Source organism: Gopherus evgoodei, unplaced genomic scaffold (assembly GCF_007399415.2).
Source record: "Gopherus evgoodei ecotype Sinaloan lineage unplaced genomic scaffold, rGopEvg1_v1.p scaffold_286_arrow_ctg1, whole genome shotgun sequence".
In the NCBI taxonomy this organism is placed as follows: Eukaryota; Metazoa; Chordata; order Testudines; family Testudinidae; genus Gopherus; species Gopherus evgoodei.
This window is the reverse complement of record NW_022059949.1, coordinates 6,015-33,946: the sequence shown is the minus strand read 5'-3', so window position 1 is coordinate 33,946 and position 27,932 is coordinate 6,015. Positions and strand designations below refer to the sequence as shown.

Genomic DNA, 27,932 nt, shown 5'->3' with positions numbered 1-27,932 from the left:
GCCTCCCCCGACACCCCCAGGCCCCCTGTCCCAGCCTCCCCCGACATGTTCTGCTCCCATGAGACCCCCCCCAGCCTCCCTGACACCCCCTTCCCCTCCCATGAAACCCGCCTCCCCCGACACCCCCAGGCCCCCTGCCCCAGCCTCCCCCGACATGTTCTGCTCCATGAGACCCCCCCAGCCTCCCTGACACCCCCTTCCCCTCCCATGAAACCCGCCTCCCCCGACACCCCCAGGCCCCCTGCCCCAGCCTCCTCCGACATGTTCTGCTCCCATGAGACCCCCCCCAGCCTCCCTGACACCCCCTTCCCCTCCCATGAAACCCGCCTCCCCCGACACCCCAGGCCCCCTGCCCCAGCCTCCTCCGACATGTTCTGCTCCCATGAGACCCCCCCCAGCCTCCCTGACACCCCCTTCCCCTCCCATGAAACCCGCCTCCCCCGACACCCCCAGGCCCCCTGTCCCAGCCTCCCCCGACATGTTCTGCTCCCATGAGACCCCCCCCAGCCTCCCTGACACCCCCTTCCCCTCCCATGAAACCCGCCTCCCCCGACACCCCCAGGCCCCTGCCCCAGCCTCCCCCGACATGTTCTGCTCCATGAGACCCCCCCCAGCCTCCCTGACACCCCCTTCCCCTCCCATGAAACCCGCCTCCCCCGACACCCCCAGGCCCCCTGTCCCAGCCTCCCCCGACATGTTCTGCTCCCATGAGACCCCCCCCAGCCTCCCTGACACCCCCTTCCCCTCCCATGAAACTCACCTCCCCCGACACCTCCAGGCCCCCTGTCCCAGCCTCCCCCGACATGTTCTGCTCCCATGAGACCCCCCCCAGCCTCCCTGACACCCCCTTCCCCTCCCATGAAACCCGCCTCCCCCGACACCCCCAGGCCCCCTGCCCCAGCCTCCCCCGACATGTTCTGCTTCCATGAGACCCCCCCAGCCTCCCTGACACCCCCTTCCCCTCCCATGAAACCTGCCTCCCCCGACACCCCCAGGCCCCCTGTCCCAGCCTCCCCCGACATGTTCTGCTTCCATGAGACCCCCCCCAGCCTCCCTGACACCCCCTTCCCCTCCCATGAAACCCGCCTCCCCCGACACCCCCAGGCCCCCTGTCCCAGCCTCCTCCGACATGTTCTGCTCCCATGAGACCCCCCCAGCCTCCCTGACACCCCCTTCCCCTCCCATGAAACCCTCCTCCCCCGACACCCCCAGGCCCCCTGCCCCAGCCTCCTCCGACATGTTCTGCTTCCATGAGACCCCCCCAGCCTCCCTGACACCCCCTTCCCCTCCCATGACATGCCCAGTCCACCGCCCCCCGGCCTCCCCAACACCCCATTCCACTTCCATAGCACCCCTGCCGTGCCCTGCCCCCATCCCCTGGGTGCTCTGCTCCCACCCACCTAGCCCCCCGTTCCCCCGTCTCTCCCCCCAGATCATCAGCAAGCGAGCGGGCACCCAGTGCAGCAACTGCCAGACCACCACCACCACCCTATGGCGCCGGAACAGCAGCGGGGAGCCCGTCTGCAACGCCTGCGGCCTCTACTACAAACTGCACAACGTGAGCCGCACGCCGGGGGGGGAGGGGGGACCCCGGATGCCTGGGTCCCAGCCCTGGCGCGGGGGGAGGAGGCTTCGGGGTGGTGGGGGTTGGGAGACAGACTCCTTGGTTCTCTCCCTGGCTCCGGGAGGGGAGAGGGGGGGTCTAGCAGTTAGGGTGGGGGGACCCCGGATGCCTGGGTTCCATCCCTCTCCCCTTCCCCCTTGCAGGTCAATCGCCCCCTGACGATGCGGAAAGACGGAATCCAGACCCGCAACCGCAAAGTCTCCGGCAAGGGCAAGAAACGCAGAGGGGCGGCTCCGGGTGAGGGGGGGGCTGGGCCCCCCACCCCACTCGAACTGCTCTCCCCCCTGGGCGAGGACCCTGCCTCTCTCTATGCCCTGAGCCCCATGGTCCTGTCCAGCCACCTGCTCCCCTTCTCCCCCTCCACCCACCTCCTCGGGCCCCCCCCAGCTGCCTACCACCCTCCCCAGGCCTCCCCAGGGGCAGGCGCCTCGCTGGGGTGATAGGGGCCCCTCACAGAAGGAGGCTGAGCTGGAAAAAGGGCAGCTGGGTGAATATTTGGGGTACAGCTGTTGGGGGAGTTACCCCCCCCAGCCACAGAGTCAGGGATTGGGACAGAGGGGGCAGAGTGTCGGGGTACAGAGGGATTCACCTCACCTTAGCAACTGCAAGGATTGGGGGGCTCCCCCTAGAAATGGGGCCACCCTCCATGGGCCTCCCTGAGCTCTGTCTGGGCACACACACCCCCCGTCTGTCCCATCCCCCACACACACACACCCGTCTATCCCCCTAGATCCCCGTCTGTCCATCCATCTGTCCCTCCCTCCATCCACCCAGCCTCTTTTGAAGGAATGATCCCTCATTTCTACCCTCCCCTGTGCCTGGGTTTCTCCTTCAGCACCCCCAAATCCTCACACAGGGGGCTCCCCCCAGCACCGTCCCCCCCTCTTCCTCCTCCTACACCCTCTCAACCCTTCATCCCTTGTCACCCCACAGTGAACCCATCCCCCCATGATCCAGCACTGGCTGTGATAGGACCCCCCCATTCTTACTCTCCCTTCTGGCACCCCGATATACTGTGGGTTAAAAAATATATTCTGTGGAAACCACATTTTAAAATATATTCTATATTTCTTGTAATGACTTGGGTGTCGTGTTTTAATGCCTCCGGGGTGAAGCTGGGGACTCAGTTTGGGGGTGCAGGGTTGTCCATCCAGAAACAGCCCCAGGTTATTGTAACTGTGCTGAGCACTGGGGGTGGGGGCCTGTGGGTTGGGAGGGGGCTGGATTGGTGTTTATTGGGATGCATCGTTCAGTTTTGGGGGTGCCACCTTGTTCTACCTGCACCCCCAACTCAGCTGGTTTTGAGTAGCAGGAGGGGCTGCAGGGAGCTGTGGCTGGGGGGTTGGATTAATGTTCAGCTGTTGGGGGTGCATGCTCCAGTTTGAGGGTGTCCACATTTATGGGGGTGCTCCATCGGGTTTCAGGGGGGTTCTCTGTGGATGGTTTACAATGAATCTAAGAGTTTGCTCCCCAGAACTCAGCGGAGGTGGGGGTTCGGTTGGGGGAATGTGAGGGAGATGGCAGGGGGTGCGTGTCGGGATGGATCCAATTTTATGGGATGTTTAAATCCCTGCCCCCCAAAGTATTGTTTTGTGTAAAGCAACAGGGCTGGTGGTGAAGAGTGGGGTCCAGTGTTGGGGTGGGGGGCTGGGAGCCAGGACTCCTGGGTTCTCTCCGGCTCTGGGAGGGGAGTGGGATCTTGTGGTTAGAGCAGGGGGGCTGGGAGCCAGGACTCCTGGGTTCTCTCTCTAGCTCTGGGAGGGGAGTGGGGGCTGGTGGTTAGAGCAGGGGGGCTGGGAGCCAGGACTCCTGGGTTCTCTCCCCAGCTCTGGGAGGGGAGTGGGGGCTGGTGGTTAGAGCAGGGGGGCTGGGAGCCAGGACTCCTGGGTTCTCTCCCGGCTCTGGGAGGGGAGTGGGGGCTGGTGGTTAGAGCAGTGGGGGCTGGGAGCCAGGACTCCTGGGTTCTCTCCGGCTCTGGGAGGGCAGTGGGGGCTGGTGGTTAGAGCAGTGGGGGCTGGGAGCCAGGACTCCTGGGTTCTCTCCTGGCTCTGGGAGGGGAGTGGGGGCTGGTGGTTAGAGCAGTGGGGGCTGGGAGCCAGGACTCCTGGGTTCTCTCCGGCTCTGGGAGGGGAGTGGGGGCTGGTGGTTAGAGCAGTGGGGGCTGGGAGCCAGGACTCCTGGGTTCTCTCCTGGCTCTGGGAGGGGAGTGGGGGCTGGTGGTTAGAGCAGTGGGGGCTGGGAGCCAGGACTCCTGGGTTCTCTCCTGGCTCTGGGAGGGGAGTGGGGGCTGGTGGTTAGAGCAGTGGGGGCTGGGAGCCAGGACTCCTGGGTTCTCTCCCCAGCTCTGGGAGGGGAGTGGGGGCTGGTGGTTAGAGCAGGGGGGCTGGGAGCCAGGACTCCTGTGTTTGCTCTGGGCAGGGAGGAGTCTGGGAGCCAGGAGTTCCATCCCACATATCAGCCCCATCTATGGCTCTCCTGGCTTCCCACGCCTCTCTCTGAGCAATCAAAGGGGGCAGGAGGGAGGTTATCTGCCCCATTGGGTCAGGGCCCAGGGAGGAGCGAGGGGGGGAGAGCAGCCCCCAAGCTGAGGGCTGGCCAGGTGGGGAGCTGGGAACGGGATTTCAAAGGGACCTGAATGTGGAGGAGGTGCAGAGCTGAGAACTGGACATGGGGCCCGATCCTGGATGCTGCCCCAGGCAGAGCACAGGGCTGGGGCCCTCCACCAGGGGGCGGCAGGACACCCACCTGTCACAGGTTGGGGCTGTTTATCCCAGTCCCATTGCTGCTTCGGGGCAGGCCCAGCGCCACCTGCTGGTGCAAAGCCCTCAATGCTTCCTCCCTGTGCGGCGTTATGTGCAGCTGTTCCCCACCCGCCCTGCCCCAGAGGTGGCTGCATCTTGGCATCCCTTGAGCTGTCCCTGTGCATTACACCACGTGATGCTACACTGGGGACAAGGCCGTGTGGGGCCAGCTCCCCTGGTCAAAGCAGAACCGAGGTCGGGGGTGAAAGGTCTGGGAGCAAGATGGGGGAGGGGTCAAGAGACTTAAAGGTCATGGGGGGATTCCCCCAAAGACCTGGCCAATGAAGAGAGAGGGAATGATCCCTCCCAGACTCCCCCCATGCTCACTGCCAATGGTCTCTCCCAGCATCAGCCATGTTCAGAGCGAATGGTCCCTCCCAGACCCCCCCATGCTTGAGTGCCAATGGTCTCTCCCGGTAGGGCGGGCAGGGCTCGGTGACAGCATCAGGCAGCGCCTGGCTGGAAGAGACCATCTGACCGCGCTGGAGAGGGGAGGTGCTACAGGCGCCAGGTGAGATGGTGCCCCTCACTCCCGACCTGCAGCCCCCCCCAGCCCAGCTGGTGCCCCTCACTCCCGTCCTGCAGCCCCCCCAACCCAGCCCAGCTGGTGCCCCTCACTCCCGACCTGCAGCCCCCCCCACCCAGCTGGTGCCCCTCACTCCCGACCTGCAGCCCCCCCCCAGCCCAGCCCAGCTGGTGCCCCTACAGCCCCCCAGCCCAGCTGGTGCCCCTCACTCCCGACCTGCAGCCCCCCCCAGCCCAGCCCAGCTGGTGCCCCTCACTCCCGACCTGCAGCCCCCCCCAGCCCAGCCCAGCTGGTGCCCCTCACTCCCGACCTGCAGCCCCCCCCAGCCCAGCTGGTGCCCCTCACTCCCGACCTGCAGCCCCCCCAGCCCAGCTGGTGCCCCTCACTCCCGACCTGCAGCCCCCCCAACCCAGCCCAGCTGGTGCCCCTCACTCCTGACCTGCAGCCCCCCCGCCCAGCCCTGACAGTCGGGTTCGGGGGCGGCTCTGACCGGCTTTAATGCTCTTTGCCTCCCCCAGTCCTGCCCAGCGATGGCGACGCCCCCAGGGGTCTCCTCGGGGGAGGACGGACCCAGCTCCCCCCTCCCAGTGGTAAAGTAACCCGCCCCCCCAGCGCACGTGGCCATGGTGAGTCTGGCTGGGGGCGGGGCCCGGGGCTATGGGGTGGGGCTGGAGGGATGGGGGGTGACGTGCCTGGCAGTGGCCAAGGGGGGGCTGTTGGGGCTGGGGGTGTCTCTGTAACCCCCCCCGCTTTTTCCCCTTCTCTGCCCCATGTTCCTTCCAGAAGCGGGGTGGCCGGAGGGGCCCCCAGCCCTGTCGCAGCCTCGGGCTCCCCGAAACCAAGCGCCGTGGCCGAGCCCAGAGGATGAACAAAGATATGGAGGAGCTGGAATCGGGGCTGCAGCGCCTGGTAGGTGGGACACCCGGACGCCTGGGTTCCATCCCTGGGTCTGGGACGGGGAGTGGGGTTAAGTGGGGGGGACTGCTGGGTTCTCTCCTGGCTCTCGGAGGGGAGTGGGGGCTGGGAGCCAGGACTCCTGGGTTCTCTGCCAGCTCGGGGGGGGGCTGGCAGCCAGGACTCCTGGGTTCTCTCCTGGCTCTCGGAGGGGAGTGGGGGCTGGCAGCCAGGACTCCTGGGTTCTCTCCCCAGTTCTGGGAGGGGAGCAGGGGCTGGTGGTTAGAGGAGAGGGGCTGGGCGCCAGGACTCCTGGGTTCTCTGCCAGCTCGGGGGGGGAGGAGGGGCTGGCAGCCAGGACTCCTGGGTTCTCTCCCAGCTCTGGGAGGGGAGTGGGGGCTGGTGGTTAGAGCAGGGGGGGCTGGGAGCCAGGACTCCTGGGTTCTCCCCCCAGTTCTGGGAGGGGAGGAGGATTTGGTGGATGAGTTAAAGTGCCGGGGGGTGGGTGCCCGGATGCCTGGGTTCACTATGTTTTCTCCTGCCCCAGGATCTGAGCGTGGAGGGGGCGTTGCCCATGGGGACGGGTCTGGCCTTTGACGAGCAGCTCATGGAGTTCCACTGCCTGTGGGATGACAGGTACCCAGGAGGCGGGTCCCAGATCCCCCTGGTCCGGGTTGTATTGGCTGCCCCTCGGGGGGCAGATCCCAAAAACCCTGTGGGAGCCACAGCCCAGCCCCCGCAATTCCCTGTTTCAATCTGTGGACCTCATCCTTCCCGCTCATCTGTAATTGTCTCCAGGTCCTTAATCCTGATCTGCCCCTTCTCTGTAATCCCCTTCCCGTCCTTCATCCTGATCCGCCCCTTCTCTGTAATCCCCTTCCCGTCCTTCATCCTGATCTGCCCCTTCTCTGTAATCCCCTTCCCGTCCTTAATCCTGATCTGCCCCTTCTCTGTAATCCCCTTCCCGTCCTTAATCCTGATCCGCCCCTTCTCTGTAATCCCCTTCCCGTCCTTCATCCTGATCCGCCCCTTCTCTGTAATCCCCTTCCCGTCCTTCATCCTGATCTGCCCCTTCTCTGTAATCCCCTTCCCGTCCTTCATCCTGATCTGCCCCTTCTCTGTAATCCCCTTCCCGTCCTTCATCCTGATCTGCCCCTTCTCTGTAATCCCCTTCCCGTCCTTAATCCTGATCTGCCCCTTCTCTGTAATCCCCTTCCCGTCCTTCATCCTGATCTGCCCCTTCTCTGTAATCCCCTTCCCGTCCTTCATCCTGATCTGCCCCTTCTCTGTAATCCCCTTCCCGTCCTTCATCCTGATCTGCCCCTTCTCTGTAATCCCCTTCCCGTCCTTCATCCTGATCCGCCCCTTCTCTGTAATCCCCTTCCCGTCCTTCATCCTGATCCGCCCCTGTAATCTCATTCTAATCTCAATTCCCCAACTCTTAGCCTGGGGGGTTAAAGTCCTAATTGGAGGAGCATAAAGCACCCCACAGCCTCCCCGAGATCCCGGCTCCGGGGGGGGACATGACCCCTCCCCCCTTTGCTCAGTCCCTGACGGTCAGAGGCTCTAACCTCCTCCCCCCCCAGACTTGCCGGTGCCCCTCACTCCCGACCCACAGCCCCTGCTCCCCTCTCAGCCCTGCCGGTGCCCCTCACTCCCGACCCGCAGCCCCTGCTCCCCTCCCAGCCCTGCCGGTGCCCCTCACTCCCGACCCGCAGCCCCTGCTCCCCTCCCAGCCCTGCCGGTGCCCCTCACTCCCGACCCGCAGCCCCTGCTCCCCTCCCAGCCCTGCCGGTGCCCCTCACTCCCGACCCGCAGCCCCTGCTCCCCTCCCAGCCCTGCTGGTGCCCCTCACTCCCGACCCGCAGCCCCTGCTCCCCCCCCAGCCCTGCCGGTGCCCCTCACTCCTGACCCGCAGCCCCTGCTCCCCCCCCAGCCCTGCCGGTGCCCCTCACTCCCGACCCGCAGCCCCTGCTCCCCTCCCAGCCCTGCCGGTGCCCCTCACTCCTGACCTGCAGCCCCTGCCCCCCCCACCCCAATCCATCTTGTCCCCCTTTGTCGTTTCATTCCCAGCTTCCCTGAGCGCCCAGAGAGACTTGCGGCCGTCAAGGGAAAGTTGCTGCAATGCGGCCTGTGGGAGCGCTGTGTCCCGGTGGAGGTGAGATGGGGGGGCTGGGCGCCAGGACTCCTGGGTTCCATCCCCAGTACCAGGGCCCTTTCCCCATGGGCAGGAGGGGTCAGAGACCAGCCGCTTCTACCCTCCCCCACAGTCTCCCCTTCAGTGGTTTGCGTGTTCTGGCTAAAATTCCTTGCTTTCCTCACAGGCCCGGCTGGCTACCGAGGAAGAAATTCTGCTAGCCCACAGGTATTTATGGAAGGGAGCACCTTGGGGCTGGGCTAGCAGGGGCGGCAGCTGGGCCCAGGGCTACAGGCCAAGAGTGAGGGGCGCCGGCCGGGGCTGCGGGTCGGGAATGAAGGGCACCTGCCGGGCCCGGGGCTGCGGGTCGGGAGCGAGGGGCGCGGGTCGGGAATGAGGGGCTGCGGGTCGGGAATGAGGGGCTGCGGGTCGGGAGGAGGGGCGCTGCGGGTCAGGAGCGAGGGGCGACGGGAGGTGAGGGGCGCCAGCGGGGCTGCGGGTCGGGAGTTAAGGACCTGCGGGCCGGGGCTGCGGGTCGGGGGAGCAAGGGGGCCGGGATGCGGGGGCCAGCCGGGGCTGCGAGTCGGGAGTGAGGGGCACCGGCAGGGCCGGGGGCTGCGGGTCGGGAGTGAGGGGCGTCAGGAGTGAGGGGCGCCAGCCGGGGCTGCGGGTCGGGAGCAAGGGGCGTCAGGAGTGAGGGGCGCAGGTCGGGAGCGAGGGGCGTCGGGAGTGAGGGGAGCCAGCCGGGCCAGGAGTGAGGGGCTCTGGGAGTGAGGGGTGCCGGCTGGGGCTGCGGGTCGGGAGTGAGGGGCGCCGGGAGTGAGGGGCGCCGGCCGGGGCTGCGGGTCGGGAGTGAGGGGCGTCGGGAGTGAGGGGAGCCAGCCGGGCCAGGAGTGAGGGGCTCTGGGAGTGAGGGGTGCCGGCTGGGGCTGCGGGTCGGGAGTGAGGGGCGCCGGGAGTGAGGGGCGCCAGCCGGGGCTGCGGGTCGGGAGCGAGGGGCGTCGGGAGTGAGGGGCGCCGGCCGGGGCTGCGGGTTGGGAGCGAGGGGCGTCGGGAGTGAGGGGTGCCGGCCGGGGCTGCGGGTCGGGAGCGAGGGGCGTCGGGAGTGAGGGGCGCCGGCCGGGGCTGCGGGTCGGGAGCGAGGGGCGTCGGGAGTGAGGGGAGCCAGCCGGGCCAGGAGTGAGGGGCTCTGGGAGTGAGGGGTGCCGGCTGGGGCTGCGGGTCAGGAGTGAAGGCCACCTGCTGGGCCCGGGGCTGCGGGTCGGGAGCGAGGGGCGCCGGGAGTGAGGGGCGCCAGCCGGGGCTGCGGGTCGGGAGTGAGGGGCACCAGCCGGGGCTGCGGGTCAGGATTTAAGGCCACCTGCCGGGCCCGGGGCTGCAGGTCGGGAGCGAGGGGCACCGGCCGGGGCTGCGGGTCGGGAGCGAGGGGCGCCGGGAGTGAGGGGCGCCAGCTGGGGCTGCGGGTCGGGAGCGAGGGGCGCCGGGAATGAGGGGCGCCAGCCGGGGCTGCGGGTCGGGAGTGAGGGGCACCGGCAGGGCTGCGGGGGGCAGGGGGCTGCGGGTCGGGAGTGAGGGGCACGGCAGGGCTGCGGGGGACAGGGGGGCTGCGGGTCGGGAGTGAGGAGCACCGGCCGGGGCTGCGGGTCGGGAGTGAGGGGCGCCGGGGATGTGAGGGGCGCCAGTCGGGGCTGCGGGTCGGGAGTGAGGGGCACCGGCCGGGGCTGCGGGTCGGGAGTGAGGGGCACCGGCAGGGCTGCGGGGGGCAGGGGGCTGCGGGTCGGGAGGGGGGGGCAGGGGCTGCGGGGTGGGAGTGAGGGGCACCGGCAGGGCTGGGGGGGGGCAGGGGCTGCGGGTCGGGAGTGAGGGGCACCGGCAGGGCTGCGGGGGGCAGGGGGCTGCGGGTCGGGAGTGAGGAGCACCGACCGGGGCTGCGGGTTGGGAGTGAGGGGCACCGGCAGGGCTGCGGGGGGCAGGGAGCTGCGGGTCGGGAGTGAGGGGCACCGGCAGGGCTGCGGGGGGAAGGGGCTGCGGGTCGGGAGTGAGGGGCACCGGCCGGGGCTGCGGGTCGGGAGTGAGGGGCGCCGGGAGTGAGGGGCGCCAGTCGGGGCTGCGGGTCGGGAGTGAGGGGCACCGGCCGGGGCTGCGGGTCGGGAGTGAGGGGCACCGGCAGGGCTGCGGGGGGCAGGGGGCTGCGGGTCGGGAGTGAGGGGCACCGGCCGGGGCTGCGGGTTGGGAGTGAGGGGCACCGGCAGGGCTGCGGGGGGCAGGGGGCTGCGGGTCGGGAGTGAGGGGCACCGGCAGGGCTGCGGGGGGCAGGGGGCTGCGGGTCGGGAGTGAGGAGCACCGGCCGGGGCTGCGGGTCGGGAGTGAGGCGCGCCGGGAGTGAGGGGCGCCAGTCGGGGCTGCGGGTCGGGAGTGAGGGGCACCGGCCGGGGCTGCGGGTTGGGAGTGAGGGGCACCGGCAGGGCTGCGGGGGGCAGGGGGCTGCGGGTCGGGAGTGAGGGGCACCGGCCGGGGCTGCGGGTTGGGAGTGAGGGGCACCGGCAGGGCTGCGGGGGGCAGGGGGCTGCGGGTCGGGAGTGAGGGGCACCGGCCGGGGCTGCGGGTCGGGAGTGAGGAGCTGTCTCTCAGCCAGGAGTACGTGGAGCTGATGAAGTCGACGGAGCTGATGAGTGAGCAGGAGCTCAGGGCCCTGTCAGAGACGTACGACTCTGTCTTCCTGCACCCGGTGAGCACCCGCCAGCCTGTGAGGGGGTCCCGGACTCCTGGGTTCTCTCCCCGGCTCTGGGAGGGGAGTGGTGTCTAGTGGTTAGAGCAGAGTGGGGCTGGGATCCAGGACTCCTGGGTTCTCTCCCCGGCTCTGGGAGGGGAGTGGTGTCTAGTGGTTAGAGCAGAGTGGGGCTGGGATCCAGGACTCCTGGGTTCTCTCCTGGCTCTGGGAGGGGAGTGGGGTCTAGTGGTTAGAGCTGGGGGGCTGGGATCCAGGACTCCTGGGTTCTCTCCCCGGCTCTGGGAGGGGAGTGGGGTCTAGTGGTTAGAGCAGAGTGGGGCTGGGAGCCAGGACTCATGGGTTCTCTCCTGGCTCTGGCGGGCAGGCCCCCAGCGCTGTCTATCAGGGTGTCTCCAGGGCCGGCGCTATCATTTAGGCAGCCTAGGATAATTGGTGGGTGCCGTTTTGCCGGGGGGGGGCGGCAGGCGGCTCCAGTGGACCTCCCGCAGGCATGACTGCGGCAGCTCCACCGGAGCCGCGGGACCAGCGCGCGGGGCGCTCAGCCCACTAGCTCCGGTCCTGGGTGTCTCGGTGTCCCAGCCCCGCTCTCCGTCTCTCCTGCCCCAGGGTTCGTACCGTGGCGCCCGGCTGGCTGGCGGCTGCATCCTGCGGCTGCTGGAGAAGGTGCAGGACGGGGAGCTGCGCAACGGGCTGGCGCTGGTCCGGTAGGAAGGGGGGGGCTCGGGGAGTGGGGGGGGCAGGGCGGGACCTGGGGGCTCCTCCCTCTCGGCAGAGGCCGATCACAGAGTGGTTGATTTCCGGATCCTCAGTTGTGTTGCCCGGTTTGAATTCTCGCCCCCGCTGACCCGGCCCAGGGGCAGCTCTAGACGTTTTGCGGCCCCAAGCACGGAGGAGCCGCGGGACCAGGGGGCCCTCCACAAGAAAGCACTCGGCCCCCCCGCGGCTTGCCACCCCAAGCACCCGGCCTCTCTGATTGGACGCCCGCGTTGGGTCCCGGCGCCCGGGCAGGGCTCCTGGGTGTTTGCACGGCCAGTGAGCTTCATCCCGGAGGGGCCCTGCCCTGCTGAGCTCCCAGCCCCCGCCCGGTGCCCGGCCCCTCACCCAGGCCCTGCCCAGCCCCGGCCCCAACCCCCATCCCTGGTGGGCCCCACCCCTGCTGAGCTCCCAGCCCCCACTCAGCCCCTGGCCCAGCCCCCGCCCCAACCCCCATCCCTGGTGGGCCCCACCCCTGCTGAGCTCCCAGCCCCCACTCAGCCCCTGGCCCAGCCCCCGCCCCGCTGGCTGTCGGATCCTAGCACCGGCCCAGAGCCTTAGTCTCAGCCTGGCCAGATCCTGCCTGGCTCCATCCCTGGTTCTTTGTTTAGTCTCTGCTGGGCCTTGTCCCTGATCTCAGTTCCCCCGGGGCTCAGACCTCAGATCCCCTCCGGTCTCAGCCAGCCCAGAACCCACCTGTTCCCCAGCCCCTAAATGAGCCCTTCACATTCTCCGCCCCCCACCTCCTCAGACTGCCCCAGGCCGCGCTGGGTTACGAGGGTTTTATCCGGGTCCCTCCGCAGTCTTCATCTTTCTTCCTCTCCGTGGGAAAAACCACCCAGGCAGCATATGCCTAGAGCCAGCTTGCAACGAGCTGCAGCCACTTCTGGGGCAGGGCAGCCAGAGAACAGCTGCATCTCAGCGCTGGGTGAGCCATTCCTGTGCGGCTGTTCCCCAGCTGCCCCGCCCCAGAGGTGGCTGCATCTCAGCGCTGGGCGAGCCATTCCCGTGCGGCTGTTCCCCAGCTGCCCCGCCCCAGAGGTGGCTGCATCTCAGCGCTGGGCGAGCCATTCCCGTGCGGCTGTTCCCCAGCTGCCCCGCCCCAGAGGTGGCTGCATCTCAGCGCTGGGCGAGCCATTCCCGTGCGGCTGTTCCCCAGCTGCCCCGCCCCAGAGGTGGCTGCATCTCAGCGCTGGGCGAGCCATTCCCGTGCGGCTGTTCCCCAGCTGCCCCGCCCCAGAGGTGGCTGCATCTCAGCGCTGGGCGAGCCATTCCCATGCGGCTGTTCCCCAGCTGCCCCGCCCCAGAGGTGGCTGCATCTCAGCGCTGGGCGAGCCATTCCCATGCGGCTGTTCCCCAGCTGCCCCGCCCCAGAGGTGGCTGCATCTCAGCGCTGGGCGAGCTATGCGCTAACCCCGTGTGTCTCCATTCCAGGCCACCAGGACACCATGCCCACCGAGATAAGATGGATGGTTACTGCATGTTCAACCACCTGGCCATCGGGGCCAGATACGCCCGGCAAAAGCTGGGAGTGGAACGGTGAGGGATGGGGGGGCTGGTGGCTAGAGCAGGGGGAGCCTGGGAGCCAGGGTGTCCGGAGGTGGGGCAAAGGGGGGGTGCTGAGTCCCAGTAACGGGCGACTTATTACCTTCCAGAGTCCTGATCGTCGACTGGGACGTTCACCATGGGCAGGGCACCCAGTTCCTCTTCGAGGAGGATCCCAGGTCAGTCCCGGGCGCGTGGAGCCGGGGGAGCCCAGGGCTGGACTAGCAGGGGCTGCGGGTCGGGAGTGAGGGGCACCGGCAGAGCTAGTGGGGGGCAGGGCTGGGCTAGCAGGGGCTACGGGTCAGGAGTGGGGGATCCAGCAGTGAGGGGTGCGAGTCGGGAGTGAGGGGCACCAGTCACTGCCCCCCATCTGCCCCTCTCTCTCGGCAGCGTTCTCTATTTCTCCGTCCATCGCTACGAGCAGGGAAGGTTCTGGCCCCACCTGCCAGCGTCCGACAGCCCCGCCGTGGGGCAGGGGCGTGGAGAGGGATTCAACATCAACGTGCCCTGGAACGCGGTAGGTCCCCTGCACTGCGTGGGGAGCGAGCCATCCCTGGGCGGCGTTACGTGCGGCTGTTCCCAACCACCCCACCCCAGAAGTGGCTGCATTTGACCTCCCACAGACTCATCCAGCTGGTCTGTGTCTCTCTGTCTAGGTGGGAATGAGGGACGGGGATTATCTCGCTGCCTTTTTACACGTTTTACTGCCAGTGGCCTTTGAGGTATGTGGGGGCAGGGGCCTGTCCCCTCTGGGGGGCACCAGCTCCCATCCAGCCCAGGGCGGGGACTGGCTGGCTCAGGGGGTGGGGGGCAGGGAATGGGACAGGGGCCTGTCCCCTCTGGGGGGTGCCGGCTCCCACCCAACCCAGGGCAGGGACTGGCTGGCTCAGGGGAGCAGGCAATGGGGTAGGGGCCTGTCCCCTCTGGGGGGTGCTGGCTGCGATCCGGGGCATGCTGCGACCTCCTGTTTTTCTCTTTTCAGTTCCAACCCCAGCTGGTTCTGGTGGCCGCCGGGTTTGACTCTGTGCTCGGGGACCCCAAGGTAAGTGCCCCCCCATCCCGCCACTTTTCACAGCGCTGCCTGCAGGGGGCGCTGTGCTGGCCGTGTGGGGCGCCCCAGGGGCTAGACAGGGGGCCCGGGGCTCGTTTCAAAGGGCAGTGGCCGGTCTAGGGGGCTGGGTGGGCGGCCCCACTGTGTGGGGGGAGGGAGCCTGGCAAACTGACCTTTGCGTCTGCGCCTAGGGCGAGATGGCTGCGTCGGCCGCGTGCTTCGCTCACCTGACTCATCTGCTGATGGCCCTGGCGGGTGGCAGGGTGCTGCTGTCTTTGGAGGTGAGTGTGGCGCTGACCCACGGCGCAGGCTCCCCCCCAGAACTGACTGCAACTCAGTCTTGGGCAGCGTTATATGTGGCTGTTCCCCAGCCTCCTGGCCCCAGAGGTGGCTGCATCTCAGGGCTGGGGCACTGTTGACCCATTTTCTCCCCCTCCCCAGGGTGGCTACAATCTGAGCTCCCTGGCCGAGGGGGTCTGTGCGGCCCTGAGGACCCTCCTGGGGGACCCCTGTCCCCGGCTGGAGCCGCCCGTTGCCCCGTGTCGCAGGTGAGCGGGGTCTGAGGGGTGGGGGTGGGGCGGCCCCACATTTGCACCCCACTGACTCTGGGCTGCTCCCCCTTCCCCAGCGCTCTGAGCTCCGTGTCCAGGACGCTCGCGATCCATGAGAAATACTGGCGGAGCCTGCGCAGAGCGGGTGAGTCTCAGCCCCAGCCCCCGGGGGCCCCCTGCTCACCCCCAGCCCCTCCAGGGTCCCATGGCCCCCAGTGGGATCCTGCAGGTTCCCCCCATCCCAGCCCCTCTGGGGTACTCTCTCCTGCCCCCACAATCTCTTTGGGGGTCCCCTGGTCCCCCAGCCCCCTGCTGTACTCTGCCCTCAAACTCCTACTGGGCCCCCCAATTTGATATTGCCCCCCCATAGCTTAGGGAATTGGCTCTGATCTCCTCCTGCCCCCCCAGAGGCCGACATCCCCCCAGAGGATGTGGAAGAGGAGCCAGCCCCCACGACCCTCCCAGACTCCCATGAGGTGCCGCGACCCCTCCCAGCTGCCCGCACCGGCCTGGTGTATGACGAACGCATGACGGAGCATTACAACATGTGGGACAGGTACGGCTCGGACGCCTGGGTTCTCTCCCTGGCTCGGGGGTGGGGGAGTGGGGGCTGGTGGTTAGAGCAGTGGGGCCGGGAGCCATGACTCCTGGGTTCTCCCCGGCTCTGGGGTGGGGGAGTGGGGACCGGGAGCCAGGACTCCTGGGTTCTCTCCCCGGCTCTGGGAGGGGAGTGGGGGCTGGTGGTTAGAGCAGGGGTGGCTGGGAGCCAGGACTCCTGGGTTCTCACCGGCTCTGGGGTGGGGGAGTGGGGGCCGGGAGCCAGGACTCCTGGGTTCTCTCCCCGGCTCTGGGAGGGGAGTGGGGGCTGGTGGTTAGAGCAGGGGAGGCTGGGAGCCAGGACTCCTGGGTTCTCTCCCTGTCTCGGGCGTGGAGGAGTGGGGGCCGGGAGCCAGGACTCCTGGGTTCTCTCCCCGGCTCTGGGAGGGGAGTGGGGGCTGGTGGTTAGAGCAGGGGGGGCTGGGAGCCAGGACTCCTGGGTTCTCCCCGGCTCTGGGGTGGGGGAGTGGGGGCTGGGAGCCCGGACTCCTGGGTTCTCTCCCCGGCTCTGGGGTGGGGGAGTGGGGGCCGGGAGCCAGGACTCCTGGGTTCTCTCCCCGGCTCTGGGGTGGGGGAGTGGGGGCCGGGAACCAGGACTCCTGGGTTCTCTCCCCGGCTCTGGGAGGGGAGTGGGGGCTGGTGGTTAGAGCAGGGGGGGCTGGGAGCCAGGACTCCTGGGTTCTCCCCGGCTCTGGGGTGGGGGAGTGGGGGCCGGGAGCCAGGACTTCTGGGTTCTCTCCCCGGCTCTGGGGTGGGGGAGTGGGGGCCGGGAGCCAGGACTCCTGGGTTCTCTCTCCAGCTCTGGGAGGGGAGTGGAGGCTGGTGGTTAGAGCAGGGGGGCTGGGAGCCAGGACTCCTGGGTTCTCCCCGGCTCTGGGAGGAGGAAGGGTCCTCTCCCCTGCCGGAGGCCAGGCTTGAACCCAGGCATCCGGGCTCTGAGTCCTTCCCTTCCCCCCTCCCCACAGCCAGCACCCAGAGCTGCCCCAGCGGGTCTCCCGCATCTTCCAGCGCCACGGGGAGCTGCGGCTCACGGAGCGGTGCCACCGCATCCCGGCCCGCCGTGCTGAGGAAGAGGAGCTGAGAATGTGCCACAGGTAGTGGGAGGGGGCAGCCCGGACGCCTGGGTTCTGTCCCTGGCTCGGGGAGGGCAGTGGGGGCTGGTGGTTAGAGCAGGGGGCTGAGAGCCTGGACTCCTGGGTTCTTTGCCTCCCTCGCAGCCCGGCCTATGTGCAGACGGTGAAGGCCACGTCCAGCATGAAGCCGCGGGAGCTGCACCGCCAGGGGGACCAGTACAACTCCATCTACATCTGCGCCAGCTCCTACGAGTGCGCCCGGCTGGCAGCCGGCTCCGCCTTCAACGCTGTGCAAGCCGTGCTGGAGGGCGAGGTGAGGGCCGGGGGCGCTCCCCCCGGCACTTGGGGCCCGACACTCAGGGGGCACCAGGGGGCAGGGGGCGCTCCCCCCTGGCAGTCGGGGCCCGGCACTCGGGGGCACCAGGAGGCAGGAAGCGCTCCCCCCGGCACTCGGGGCCCGGCACTCGGGGGGGGCACCAGGAGGCAGGGAGCGCTCCCCCCGGCAGTTGGGGCCCGGCACTCGGGGGGGCACCAGGGGGCAGGGGGCGCTCCCCCCTGGCAGTCGGGGCCCGGCACTGGGGAGTTCCAGGGGGCCGGGGGCGCTCCCCCTGGCAGTCGGGTCCCGGCACTCGGGGGGCACCAGGGGGTAGGGAGCGCTCCCCCCTGGCAGTCGGGGCCCGGCACTGGGGAGTTCCAGGGGGCCGGGGGCGCTCCCCCTGGCAGTTGGGGCCCGGCACTCGGGGGGCACCAGGGGGCAGGGAGTGCTCCCCCCTGGCAGTCGGGGCCCGGCACTGGGGAGTTCAAGGGGCAGGGACTCGGGGGCCACCAGGGGGCAGGGGGTGCTTTCCCCTGGCACTCAGGATGGGGACTTAGGGGGCACCAGGGGACAGGGGCGCTCCCCCCTGGCAGTCGGGGCCCGGCACTCGGGGGGGGGGGGGGGGGGGGGGCCCTCTCCCCTGGCAGTCGGGGCCCGGCACGGGGGGGTCCAGGGGGCGCACTCTCTCCCCTGCCCTTTGCCCCCCAAGACTCAGAATGTGAACCCCGGCGTTCCGGCCAAATCCTCATTAAGGGGTTTTCATTCCATCTCCTTGTGTCTTTCCTTGGAGATGGGACTCTGCTTGGCTTCTGGTTCCAGACGGTCCTTCCCCAGAGGTGGCTGCGCCTGCCCGCACGGGGAGGGCTTGCCAGGCGCTGTTCTGTGCGGCTGTTCCCCCAGCTGCCCTGCCCCAGAGGTGGCTGCATCTCGGCGACGTCTCACACCCCCCGTGCTCTCTGCCTGGCTCTAGGTGCAGAACGCCGTGGCCATTGTCCGGCCCCCCGGGCATCATGCCGAGTCCGACACGGCCTGTGGCTTCTGCTTCTTCAATTCGGTAGCCCTGGCAGCTCGTTTCGCGCAGCGCCTGGCGGGACGGCCCCTGAGGTGAGCGGGGTCTGGTGGTTATGCTGCGGGGCGGGCTTGGAGCCCTGACTCCTGGGTTCTCTCCCCGGCTCTGGGAGGGGAGCGGGGGCTGGTGGTTGGGGTTGGCGGGGGCTGGGAGCCAGGACTCCTGGGTTCTCTACCCGGCTCTGGGAGGGGAGTGGGGGCTGGTGGCTGGGGGACTAGGAGCCAGGACTCCTGGGTTCTCTCCCCAGCTCTGGGGGGGGAGCGGGGGCTGGTGGGTTAGAGCAGGGGGGGCTGGGAGCCAGGACGCCTGGGTTCTCTCCCTGGCTCTGGGAGGGGAGTGGGGGCTGGTGGTTAGAGCAGGGGGGGCTGGGAACAGGACTCCTGGCTTCTCTCCCCGGCTCTGGGAGGGGAGTGGGGGCTGGTGGTTGGGGTTGGCGGGGGCTGGGAGCCCGGACTCCTGGGTTCTCTCCTCAGCTCTGGGAGGGGAGTGGGGGCTGGTGGTTAGAGCAGGGGGGCTGGGAGCCCGGACTCCTGGGTTCTCTCCTCGGCTCTGGAGGGGAGTGGGGGCTGGTGGTTAGAGCAGGGGGTCTGGGAGCCAGGACTCCTGGGTTCTCTCCCTGGCTCTGGGAGGGGAGTGGGGGCTGGTGGCTGCGGGGCTGGGAGCCAGGACTCCTGGCTTCTCTCCCCGGCTCTGGGAGGGGAGTGGGGGCTGGTGGTTGGGGTTGGTGGGGGGGACTGGGAGCCAGGACTCCTGGGTTCTCTCTCTGGCTCTGGGAGGGGAGTGGGGACTGGTGGTTGGGGTTGGTGGGGGGGACTGGGAGCCAGGGCTCCTGGGTTCCATCCTCCTCATCCCTTCTCCTCGTCGTCAGGGTGATGATCCTGGACTGGGATGTTCATCATGGCAATGGTACCCAGCACATGTTTGAGGAAGATCCGAGGTACCTTGTCCTCTGGTGGGGGGGCTGCTGGGGGGTGGAGTGGGGCAGGGACGGACAGTGTGGGGGAGGGGCAGTGGGGGGGTCAGTAGGGCAGTGGGGCATGTGGGGAAGGGGTGGCAGTGGGGGGACAGGGTCCGAGTGGGATTAACACCCCCGGCCCCCCCCCCCCCCAGCGTGCTGTACGTCTCTCTGCACCGCTACGACCACGGCTCCTTCTTCCCCACCTCCGAGGATGCCGACGCCGACCGGGTGGGGGAGGGGCCGGGCCGCGGCTTCACCCTCAACGTGCCCTGGAACAGCCCCCGCATGGGCGACGCCGAGTACCTGGCCGCCTTCCACCGCCTGGTGCTGCCCGTCGCCTACCAGGTGCGCCCGGATGCCTGGCTTCTCTGCCAGCGCGGGGATGGGAGGGGTGCGCCCGGATGCCTGGGTTCTCTGCCAGCGCGGGGACGGGAGGGGTGCGCCCAGATGCCTGGCTTCTCTGCCAGCGCGGGGACGGGAGGGGTGCGCCCGGATGCCTGGGTTCTCTGCCAGCGCGGGGACGGGAGGGGTGCGCCCGGATGCCTGGGTTCTCTGCCAGCGCGGGGACGGGAGGGGTGCGCCCGGATGCCTGGCTTCTCTGCCAGCGCGGGGACGGGAGGGGTGCGCCCGGATGCCTGGCTTCTCTGCCAGCGCGGTGACGGGAGGGGGGGGAGGGGTGCGCCCGGATGCCTGGCTTCTCTGCCAGCGCGGGGACGGGAGGGGTGCACCCGGATGCCTGGGTTCTCTGCCAGCGCGGGGACGGGAGGGGGGGAGGGGTGCGCCCGGATGCCTGGCTTCTCTGCCAGCGCAGGGACGGGAGGGGTGCGCCCGGATGCCTGGGTTCTCTGCCAGCGCGGGGACGGGAGGGGTGCGCCCGGATGCCTGGGTTCTCTGCCAGCGCGGGGACGGGAGGGGTGCGCCCGGATGCCTGGGTTCTCTGCCAGCGCGGGGACGGGAGAGGGGGGAGGGGTGCGCCCGGATGCCTGGCTTCTCTGCCAGCGCAGGGACGGGAGGGGTGCGCCCGGATGCCTGGGTTCTCTGCCAGCGCGGGGACGGGAGGGGTGCGCCCGGATGCCTGGGTTCTCTGCCAGCGCGGGGACGGGAGGGGTGCGCCCGGATGCCTGGGTTCTCTGCCAGCGCGGGGACGGGAGAGGGGGGAGCGGTGCGCCCGGATGCCTGGGTCCGCCAGCAGGGGCTGGGGGGGGTCTCAGCTTCTTGTTCTGTCTCTGCAGTTCGCCCCGGAGCTGGTTCTGGTGTCGGCTGGGTTTGACGCCGCCCGCGGGGACCCGCTGGGGGGCTGCCTGGTGAGCCCCGAGGGCTACGCTCACATGACCCACCTCCTGCTGGGGCTGGCAGGGGGCCGGGTCGTGCTGGTTCTGGAGGTACGTGGGGCAGGGGCCTGTCCCCTTTGGGGGGCGCCGGCTCCCACCCTGCCCCAGGGCAGGGACTGGCTGGCTCAGGGCGGTGGGGAATGGGCAGGGGCCTGTCCCCTCTGGGGGGCACCAGCTGGCTCGGGGGGTGCTGGGAATGGAGCAGGGGCCTGTCCCGTCTAGGGGGTGCTGGCTCCCATCAGCCCCAGGGCAGGATTGGCTGGTTGGGGGACGGGGAGTGGGGCAAAGCCCAGAGCTCAACAGGACGGGCAGATGCACGCGAGACCTGCCCGTTCTGGGGCCTCAGCTGCGGCCGGGCAGCGCTGGCTGGGGGGGGGTTAACTCTGGCAGGGCCCAGGCGCTTGGGTAACACTTGACCTGCTGGTGCCAGTTCCCTGCAAAGCCTCCAGGGACCTCACGAGCCGCTAAGGTGCTGAGGGAGCTGAGCCTACCAGCCCCCAGCTCCGGAGCCGGGTCTGCAGGAAACCACCAACTATCCCAGGGAGGGGAAGCTCCGAAACAGGAGGAAAATCTGAAATTTCCGGGGCCCTGGGGAGAGCAAATTGCGTCCAGGACAAAACAGCTGAACCCCTGCCTGGGCGTGAGGGCTGATCGGGATGGAAGATTTAGTATTTGGCTCAATCATTTTATTGTTGATTCAACTGCTGCTGCTGGCTTTCCAATACTATTAACCCCTGATATTTCATCTGAACGAGACTCTTATTTAACACCGAATTGACTATGATGTGTAGTTAATATACAGTAGAGTCTTAACAGTCATAAAATATATTCCTATAATTATTCCAGTCTCTCTCATATTGAATGTTAGGATTAAGAGTCTAATATTACGTATATGAGAAATCCAGTTGTTATATTTAAACATGAACAAAATGATCATTACCAGAATTTCTTTGCGATAAAGTTGAACAATAATAAATTAAATAGATCCTAGATACTTAATATACTTTATAATAAATAAAATATATTTAATATTAAGTATATAAATCTCTATTTTAATAATGTATTAATTATACATTTTAACAGTCTTATTTTTAAGTTGTAATGTATTAAATACACTCGTGATTGGGTACATGTGACGATGGTGCCCGGGGGAGCCAGCTGAGGTCACTCAATCAGGGTGAACTGCAAACAGACCCCAGACGCTGGTGGATCTTCCGATACTGAGATTTACCAGCCAGCCCAGAACAGCTTCTCTGGTACCTCCCTGGTTACTGAGGAGTCCAGACCCCGCAGTTCCCTTCCAGTGCCCAGCCTCAGGCCTGTGCCCAGACACACGTCAGATCAGAGGATGATTCCTGAAAATCTTCTCTCCTCGTATAAAAGAAAAGGTTCTTCCAACCCCAAAGGATCAGCCACACACCCAGGTCCAACTGTAACTTAGATCTTACCCACAATACCCACTACAGCCAGTTCTTATTAACGAAGCTAAAATTTAGTAAAGAAAAGAGAGGGAGCGAGAGCTGGTTCAAAGCTCGACCTGCAGACACTCGAATTCAATTCCTGAGCTTCAGGTACAAGCCAAGATGAGTTTGTAGTTGCCAAAAGTCCTTTTAGAAAGTCCGTAGGTTACAGTCCAACGTCCGTATTCAGGGCGACTCCATCAGTGCCTGGGGAGCTCGATCCTTGTGGCTTAAGGTTTCCGCCTCTTGGAACGCAGAGCGGATCTGAGGTGAAGCCGGATCGTGGCCCAGGGTTTTTATACATTTCCTGCAGCCTTTTGGCCTCAGAAAACAACGGGCTTCGCTTGCCATCTCCCAGCCATGCTGGCAATTAGCCCAGGGTGATTTATCTATCAAACGGGTCAGATACAGGTTACCACGACCTGCAAAGAGACAGAGCCAATAATACCATTTCCCTCAAGTATCTTCCTAAATGTTAATGCGCCTTTTCTGATCCCTGAATCGAAGCCCCAGCGATAGACCAGACTTGTTTGCTCACATGGCAGGACCTGAGCAAACGTCCCCTTCTGCCCCCAGCAACGCCGGCTGCATTTCCCAGCTCCGTTCAGTTCCAGACCTTCCTAACCAGACTGGGTCAGTCTGGGGGGCAGTTAGCTCTTTCTGGCCCTGTCACCCTGCAATGAGAGATTATATTACACTCCTAAGGTCACAGGATATTAAATGCGTGATTATATAATGTGGTAAAATACATGGGACAGTTCTGTCCAATACTTGCTGTATATTAACTAGAGATCTAATATTAATTGTAGTAAAGAAAAATTGTTCTGTATCATTTTAGCTACTATACTGAATAAAACAGTCTAACAGCTTCATTATCTACTGGGCACTGACCGAGGTAGCTATAGATCTGTTAGATTTGTAATATGTTTACTGTGTATATTTTATAGTAAATAGAAAAACTACGGTGTGAAATAACAATAGAATATTTAATATCTAAAATGTTGAACGTTACTGTTACTGTATATTACAGTTAAGTTAAATTAACTGTGACTTAACATAGTATCTGTCTGATATAATTTAACAGTAAATATCAACTTTAATACGTATTGAACAGGGATCTCTAATTAGTCCTGTGTTGTCTGTTCCGGGTATTAACCACATCACATTGAATAGGCTGTTTTCCTCTCTCTGTGACGGCTGGGAGCTGTGCCTGGGCTGAGCCGACGAGACGCCGGGCGGGGAGGTCCCGTCAGTGCTGGCCGGGCGACGTTGGGCTGATTACGGCCTGTGCTGGGACCTTGCGGCGACCCACCGAATCCCGGTCTTGGCCGAGCTGGGTTTTCCTGCCGCCCGTTTTGCCGGCCAGTTCCAAGCGATTCGCCTGCGAGGTCCATGGCTCCCGGTTGCAATTCAGGGCTGGGAGACGCCAGCCCAGCTCCGGGCAGGGCGGGAATGTGCCTGGGGTTAGGACGCAGTGGCTCTTGGTGCTACGCCGAGGGTGGGGCTGGCTCGGGGACACCCCCAAACCCCAGCTCTCTTCTCCCCACTCCAGGGAGGCTACAACCTGGTGTCGATCTCCGAATCCATGACCATGTGCACTCGGACCCTGCTGGGGGACCCGCTGCCCGAGCTGGGGCGCCTGCGAGGTCCCCACCCCAGCGCCCTGCAGTCGCTGGCCCGGGCGAGCGCCGAGCACCGCAAATACTGGGCCTGCCTGCGACTGGACGGTAAGCGCCCCCCCCCTCCGCCGAGCGCCCCCAGTGTGGCCCCCCCAGCAAGCCCTCCAGCGTGCCCCCCCCCCAGCGCCGAGCACCGCAAATACTGGGCCTGCCTGCGACTGGACGGTAAGCGCCCCCCCCTCCGCCGAGCGCCCCCAGCGTGCCCCCCCCTCCAGCGCCGAGCACCGCAAATACTGGGCCTGCCTGCGACTGGACAGTAAGTGTGGCCCCCCTCACAGAGCAGCCCCCATTCCAAGCCCCCGCTAGGCCAAGCCCCCCCAGCACAGCCCTTCCCAGCGTCAAACCCCCCCCCCCCGTATCCGCCCCCCACCGCTGCTGAGCCCCTCACGGCACCAAGCCCTGCCTGCCGGGGGAGAGCGCCCGGCCCTGGCCCCCCCCCCCCATGCCCAGCCCTGCCCCACAGCACCCCCCAGCGCCTGGCCCTGCCTGCCAGGGGAGAGTGCCCAGCCCTGCCCCCGCCCCCAGTGCCCAGACCTGCCCCATGGCACCCCGCAGCACTGCCTGCAGGGGGAGAGCGCCCGGCCCTGCCCCATGGCACCCCCCAGCGCCTGGCCCTGCCTGCCAGGGGAGAGTGCCCAGCCCTGCCCCCGCCCCCAGTGCCCAGCCCTGCCCCATGGCACCCCGCAGCACTGCCTGCCAGGGGAGAGCGCCCCCCTGCCCCATGGCACCCCCCAGCGCCTGGCCCTGCCTGCCAGGGGAGAGCGCCCCCCTGCCCCATGGCACCCCCCAGCGCCTGGCCCTGCCTGCCAGGGGAGAGCGCCCCCCTGCCCCATGGCACCCCCCAGCGCCTGGCCCTGCCTGCCAGGGGAGAGCGCCCAGCCCTGCCCCCCCCCCAGTCCCCAGCCCTGCCCCATGGCACCCCGCAGCACTGCCTGCCGGGGGAGAGCGCCCCCCTGCCCCATGGCACCCCCCAGCGCCTGGCCCTGCCTCCCAGGGGAGAGTGCCCGACCCTGCTCCCCCACCCCCGTGCCCCGCAGCACTGCCTGCCGGGGGAGAGCGCCCCCTTGCCCCACGGCACCCCCCAGCGCCTGGCCCTGCCTGCCAGGGGAGAGCGCCCGGCCCTGCCCCATGGCACCCCGCAGCACTGCCTGCAGGGGGAGAGCGCCCCCTGCCCCACGGCACCCCCCAGCGCCTGGCCCTGCCTGCCAGGGGAGAGCGCCCGGCCCTGTCCCCCCCGTGCCCGGCCCTGCCTGCCGGGGGAGAGCGCCCCCTGCCCCACGGCCCTGCCCCCTGCCATGTGGTGCCGTGCTACATAATCTCCATCTCATGCAGTGCCAATCCGGGAGGACTCGAGGCCCCGATCCGGGCAGCCGAGCCCCATCCAGGAGGACTCCCCACCAGAGGATCCCGCTGGGGGGTCCCAGAGCCCCCCAGTCTCGGAGGGCTCGGTCGATGACATCCTGAGGCTGGGAGCTCTCTGCCTCAGTGACGAGGTGGGGGCCGACTCAGGCTCCCCCCAGCTGAGCCCCCACCAGCTGAGCCCTGACTCCGCCCTGGTGGGCAGGGCTTCCCCTGGAGGGGCGGAGCCTCCAGCTGCAGAGGAATCAGAGGTAGGGCGGTGGGGGGGAGGGGATCTATTATGGGGGGGTTGGTCTGCATGGGATTCCCTGGGGTGGGGGATGGGAGTAGCTTGGGGACCGGGGGGGTCTCAGCTCATGGGACTTTTTTCTCCCAGGACCCCCCCAGCCTCCTGGACGAAGGAGCCACCCTGCTCCCCTCCCCCTCCATCACCGTAGGGGTGGCGTTCACAGACACGGTGAGGCCCTGATGCACCCCCCCCAGTTCCTTAATCTTTGGCATCTCTCATCCCCCGGCTGGGCCCTCCCCTGCGCCCCCACCCCCCTCACCTAAGTCTCTGCTTCCCTTTGTACTCCCACACCCCATTTCCCAGCCTCCCACCACCACCACCCCCCATCTCACACGGGGGCAGGAGCCCAGTGATGGGTGATCCCGTTTGCTGCTGCACTGTGGGCCCGGACTCCTGGGTTCTCTCCTGGCTCTGGGGGGGTGAGGGGGGGCTGGTGGTTAGAGCAGGGGGGCCTGGGAGCCAGGACTCCTGGGTTCTCTCCTTGGCTCTGGGAGGGGAATGGGGGCTAGTGGTTAGAGCGGGGGGGCTGGGAGCCAGGATTCCTGGGTTTGATCCTTGTCTCCCTTGTGTCTCTGCAGGGGATGCTCTACGCAGTCACCCCTCTGCCTTGGTGCCCCCATGTGGACTCACTCCAGCCACTTCCCGCAGCCGGGCTGGACGCGCTGGCGCCGTGTGAGGAATGCGGCAGCCAGGGCGAGAACTGGGTCTGCCTGGCCTGTTACCGGGTGAGATGGTGCCCCTCACTCCCAACATGCAGCCCCTGACAGCCCAGCGCCCCACCCTCCCCAGCTCTGTTGGTGCCCCTCACTCCTGACCTGCAGCACCCTCCCAGCCCAGCCCTGGGATCCCCCTGCTCAGCCCTGCGGGTGCCCCTCACTCCTGACCCATGGCCCTTTCCCAGCCCAGCTCTGCTGGTGCCCCTCACTCCTGATCCGCAGCCCCCTGCTAGCCCAGCCCTGGGATCCCCCTGCTCAGCCCTGCGGGTGCCCCTCACTCCTGACCCATGGCCCTTTCCCAGCCCAGCTCTGCTGGTGCCCCTCACTCCTGATCCGCAGCCCCCTGCTAGCCCAGCCCTGGGATCCCCCCGCTCAGCCCTGCGGGTGCCCCTCACTCCCGACCCGCGGCCCTCTCCCAGCCCAGCTCTGCTGGTGCCCCTCACTCCTGATCCACAGCCCCCTGCTAGCCCAGCCCTGGGATCTCCCCCCTCGGCCCTGCAGGCGTGCCTGCCAGCCCTGCCCTGCCCTGCCCCCAACCCTCCCCGGCTCTGCGGGTGCCCCTCACTCCTGACCCGCAGCCCTGTGGCCATTAACCCTTTCTCTCCCCAGGTGCTCTGCGGTCGTTACGTCAATCAGCACATGCTGGCTCACGGCTCTGTTTCCGGCCACCCCCTGGTGCTGAGTTACGCCGACCTCTCGGTCTGGTGCTACCCCTGTCAATCATACGTCCATCACCCGGTAAGCCACGCCACCCTTCGTGCCACCCCTCCCAGCCGGTCAGGGTTCCCCCTCCCCCTCACCTATAGGAGGGGTGGGGGTAGGGTGACCAGACAGCAAGTGTGAAAAATCGGGACAGGGGTGGGTGGTAATAGGAGCCTATATAAGAAAAAGCTCCAAATATCAGGACTGTCCCTATAAACTCGGGACATCTGGTCACCCTAGGTGGGGGCAGGTGTCAGATGGCTGGGGCTGAATGGGTTAATTCTTGGGTCTGGGACGTTCCTCCCCCTGCCTTCGTTGCCATAATGGAGCATCCCAACTTTGGGAATAACGCTCCCCCATCCCATTGTTATAATGGAACATCCCCCCCATGAGGAAGTCACACTCCTGTCCCACCTCCACCCCTGCTGTAATGGAATATTCCAGCCCCACAGGAGTAACACCCTCCCCCCATGCATAAGATAATGGAATGGTCCGATGCCATGTGCCCACCCCCCCGCGCCGTGGGGGTAATTTGCTGGGTAGGTCATTCCATTGTGTTGAAGGAATTGGACTGTCCCATTCTCTGGCAACAGGGGAGTGCACCAAGCCCTTCTCTCCAGTGATAATGTGATTCCTGGGATGGGATGGTCCATTGTCGTGGGGAGGAGTATACTCTGCATGGGACTATTCCATGTTCGGGGGTGGGAGGAACATTCCATTACAGCAGGAGGTACTGCTGGGCTGGGCTGGGTCCATTCTCTGCTGACTGGAGGGGGGAATTACTGCTAGCTGGGATGAGCCATTCTCCCTGGCTGTGTCGTGCCTTAGGATGGAATATACTATTGGAGGGGGGGGTTAGCCTGGGGCAGCACATTCCCTTATGTAGCAGTGAGGAGGGGAGTGCTTGTGCATGCTTGCCTGGACTGTTCCATTCTCTCTGGAGAGTGGGGGGCTGGGACATTCCATTATAGTCTGGGGGGTAGGCAGTTCCATTGTCCGGGGGGATGGGGGGCAGGCCAGCCCATTCTGTTCTGACCTCCGTTCTCTCCCTGCCCCAGACCCTGCTGCCAGCCAAGACCCTGGCTCACCGCATGAAGTTCGGGGAGGACCCGGCCGCTGGGCTCTGAGCCCTGCACCACAGGAAGGGGGGTGTGCTCAGATTCTCCCCCCCCCTCCATGATGGACCAACCCACTCTCTTAAAGGGCTACAGCTGTGCCAAAGGACTCACCAGCAGCGAGGAAGGACTCTTCCCCCCCACCGCTGCACTGCATTCCCTGGGGATGGCTGCTCCCTCCCCACACCCTCTAGGCCTAGCCCCCTCCATCTCCACCCCCCCAGGCAGGAGACAAGCCTGCTTCTGCTCCAGCCCATCCCCCACTCCCCCAGCAGGCAGTGAGGATCACAGGTGGGGGGGGCCTCCATTCCTGACCCCCCCCCGATAAACCTAGAGCAGCTGTATTAACATCCCTGGGGCTCTCCGGAGCCGTTTCTCCCCCCAAGGGGGGGGGACTGACTCTGGAGCAGGTGCAAATGGCCCTTTCCCCCCAAAACGCTGGTACATGCTCTGCCACACGCCAACCGGCCAGCAGGACCAGAGGAACGCGGCCTCCATTTTTGTTAGTGTAGGGCCTACAATAAGCGGGCTGGGGGCCAGGCTCCATGGACACAATTTGGTGTGGGATGGAATATGGGCCTTTTCCTTGTCTTTTTGCTTTTCGGGTTGATTACTGCAATACAAGGTTAATGACGCGTGTGCTGTTGTGCCCCCT

The 27,932-nt window shown here is 66.6% G+C and overlaps 2 protein-coding genes across 4 annotated transcripts; both read left to right on the top strand.

Annotated features, from left to right (window-relative positions):
- The first annotated feature begins 937 nt into the window (after nt 1-937).
- On the top strand, nt 938-2,704 carry LOC115640313 (erythroid transcription factor-like). Its single transcript, XM_030543071.1, has 2 exons — nt 938-1,558; nt 1,768-2,704. The coding sequence occupies exons 1-2, from the start codon at nt 1,034-1,036 to the stop codon at nt 2,062-2,064; spliced, it is 822 nt and encodes a 273-aa protein (XP_030398931.1). The 5' UTR covers nt 938-1,033; the 3' UTR covers nt 2,065-2,704.
- Nucleotides 2,705-4,002: 1,298 nt separating this feature from the next.
- Nucleotides 4,003-27,916, top strand: HDAC6 (histone deacetylase 6). Of its 3 annotated transcripts, XM_030543066.1 has the most exons (29): nt 4,003-4,936; nt 5,470-5,577; nt 5,735-5,860; nt 6,393-6,481; nt 7,919-8,003; nt 8,170-8,210; nt 10,614-10,710; nt 11,320-11,417; nt 12,901-13,005; nt 13,122-13,190; nt 13,402-13,528; nt 13,668-13,733; nt 13,994-14,053; nt 14,254-14,343; nt 14,504-14,610; nt 14,691-14,758; nt 15,022-15,169; nt 16,176-16,304; nt 16,428-16,596; nt 17,570-17,703; nt 18,537-18,605; nt 18,779-18,971; nt 19,859-20,008; nt 22,970-23,144; nt 24,429-24,706; nt 24,832-24,912; nt 25,323-25,469; nt 26,070-26,198; nt 27,221-27,916. In XM_030543066.1, the coding sequence occupies exons 2-29, from the start codon at nt 5,575-5,577 to the stop codon at nt 27,287-27,289; spliced, it is 3,102 nt and encodes a 1,033-aa protein (XP_030398926.1). In that variant the 5' UTR covers nt 4,003-4,936; nt 5,470-5,574; the 3' UTR covers nt 27,290-27,916. The 3 variants fall into 3 exon arrangements, with proteins under 3 accessions (XP_030398926.1, XP_030398927.1, XP_030398928.1); XM_030543067.1 differs by lacking the exon at nt 24,832-24,912 and having other exon boundaries at nt 4,004-4,936; XM_030543068.1 differs by lacking the exons at nt 4,003-4,936; nt 5,470-5,577; nt 5,735-5,860; ... (1 more) ...; nt 7,919-8,003; nt 8,170-8,210 and adding an exon at nt 9,454-9,543 and having other exon boundaries at nt 10,588-10,710.
- The last annotated feature ends 16 nt before the right edge of the window (nt 27,917-27,932 follow it).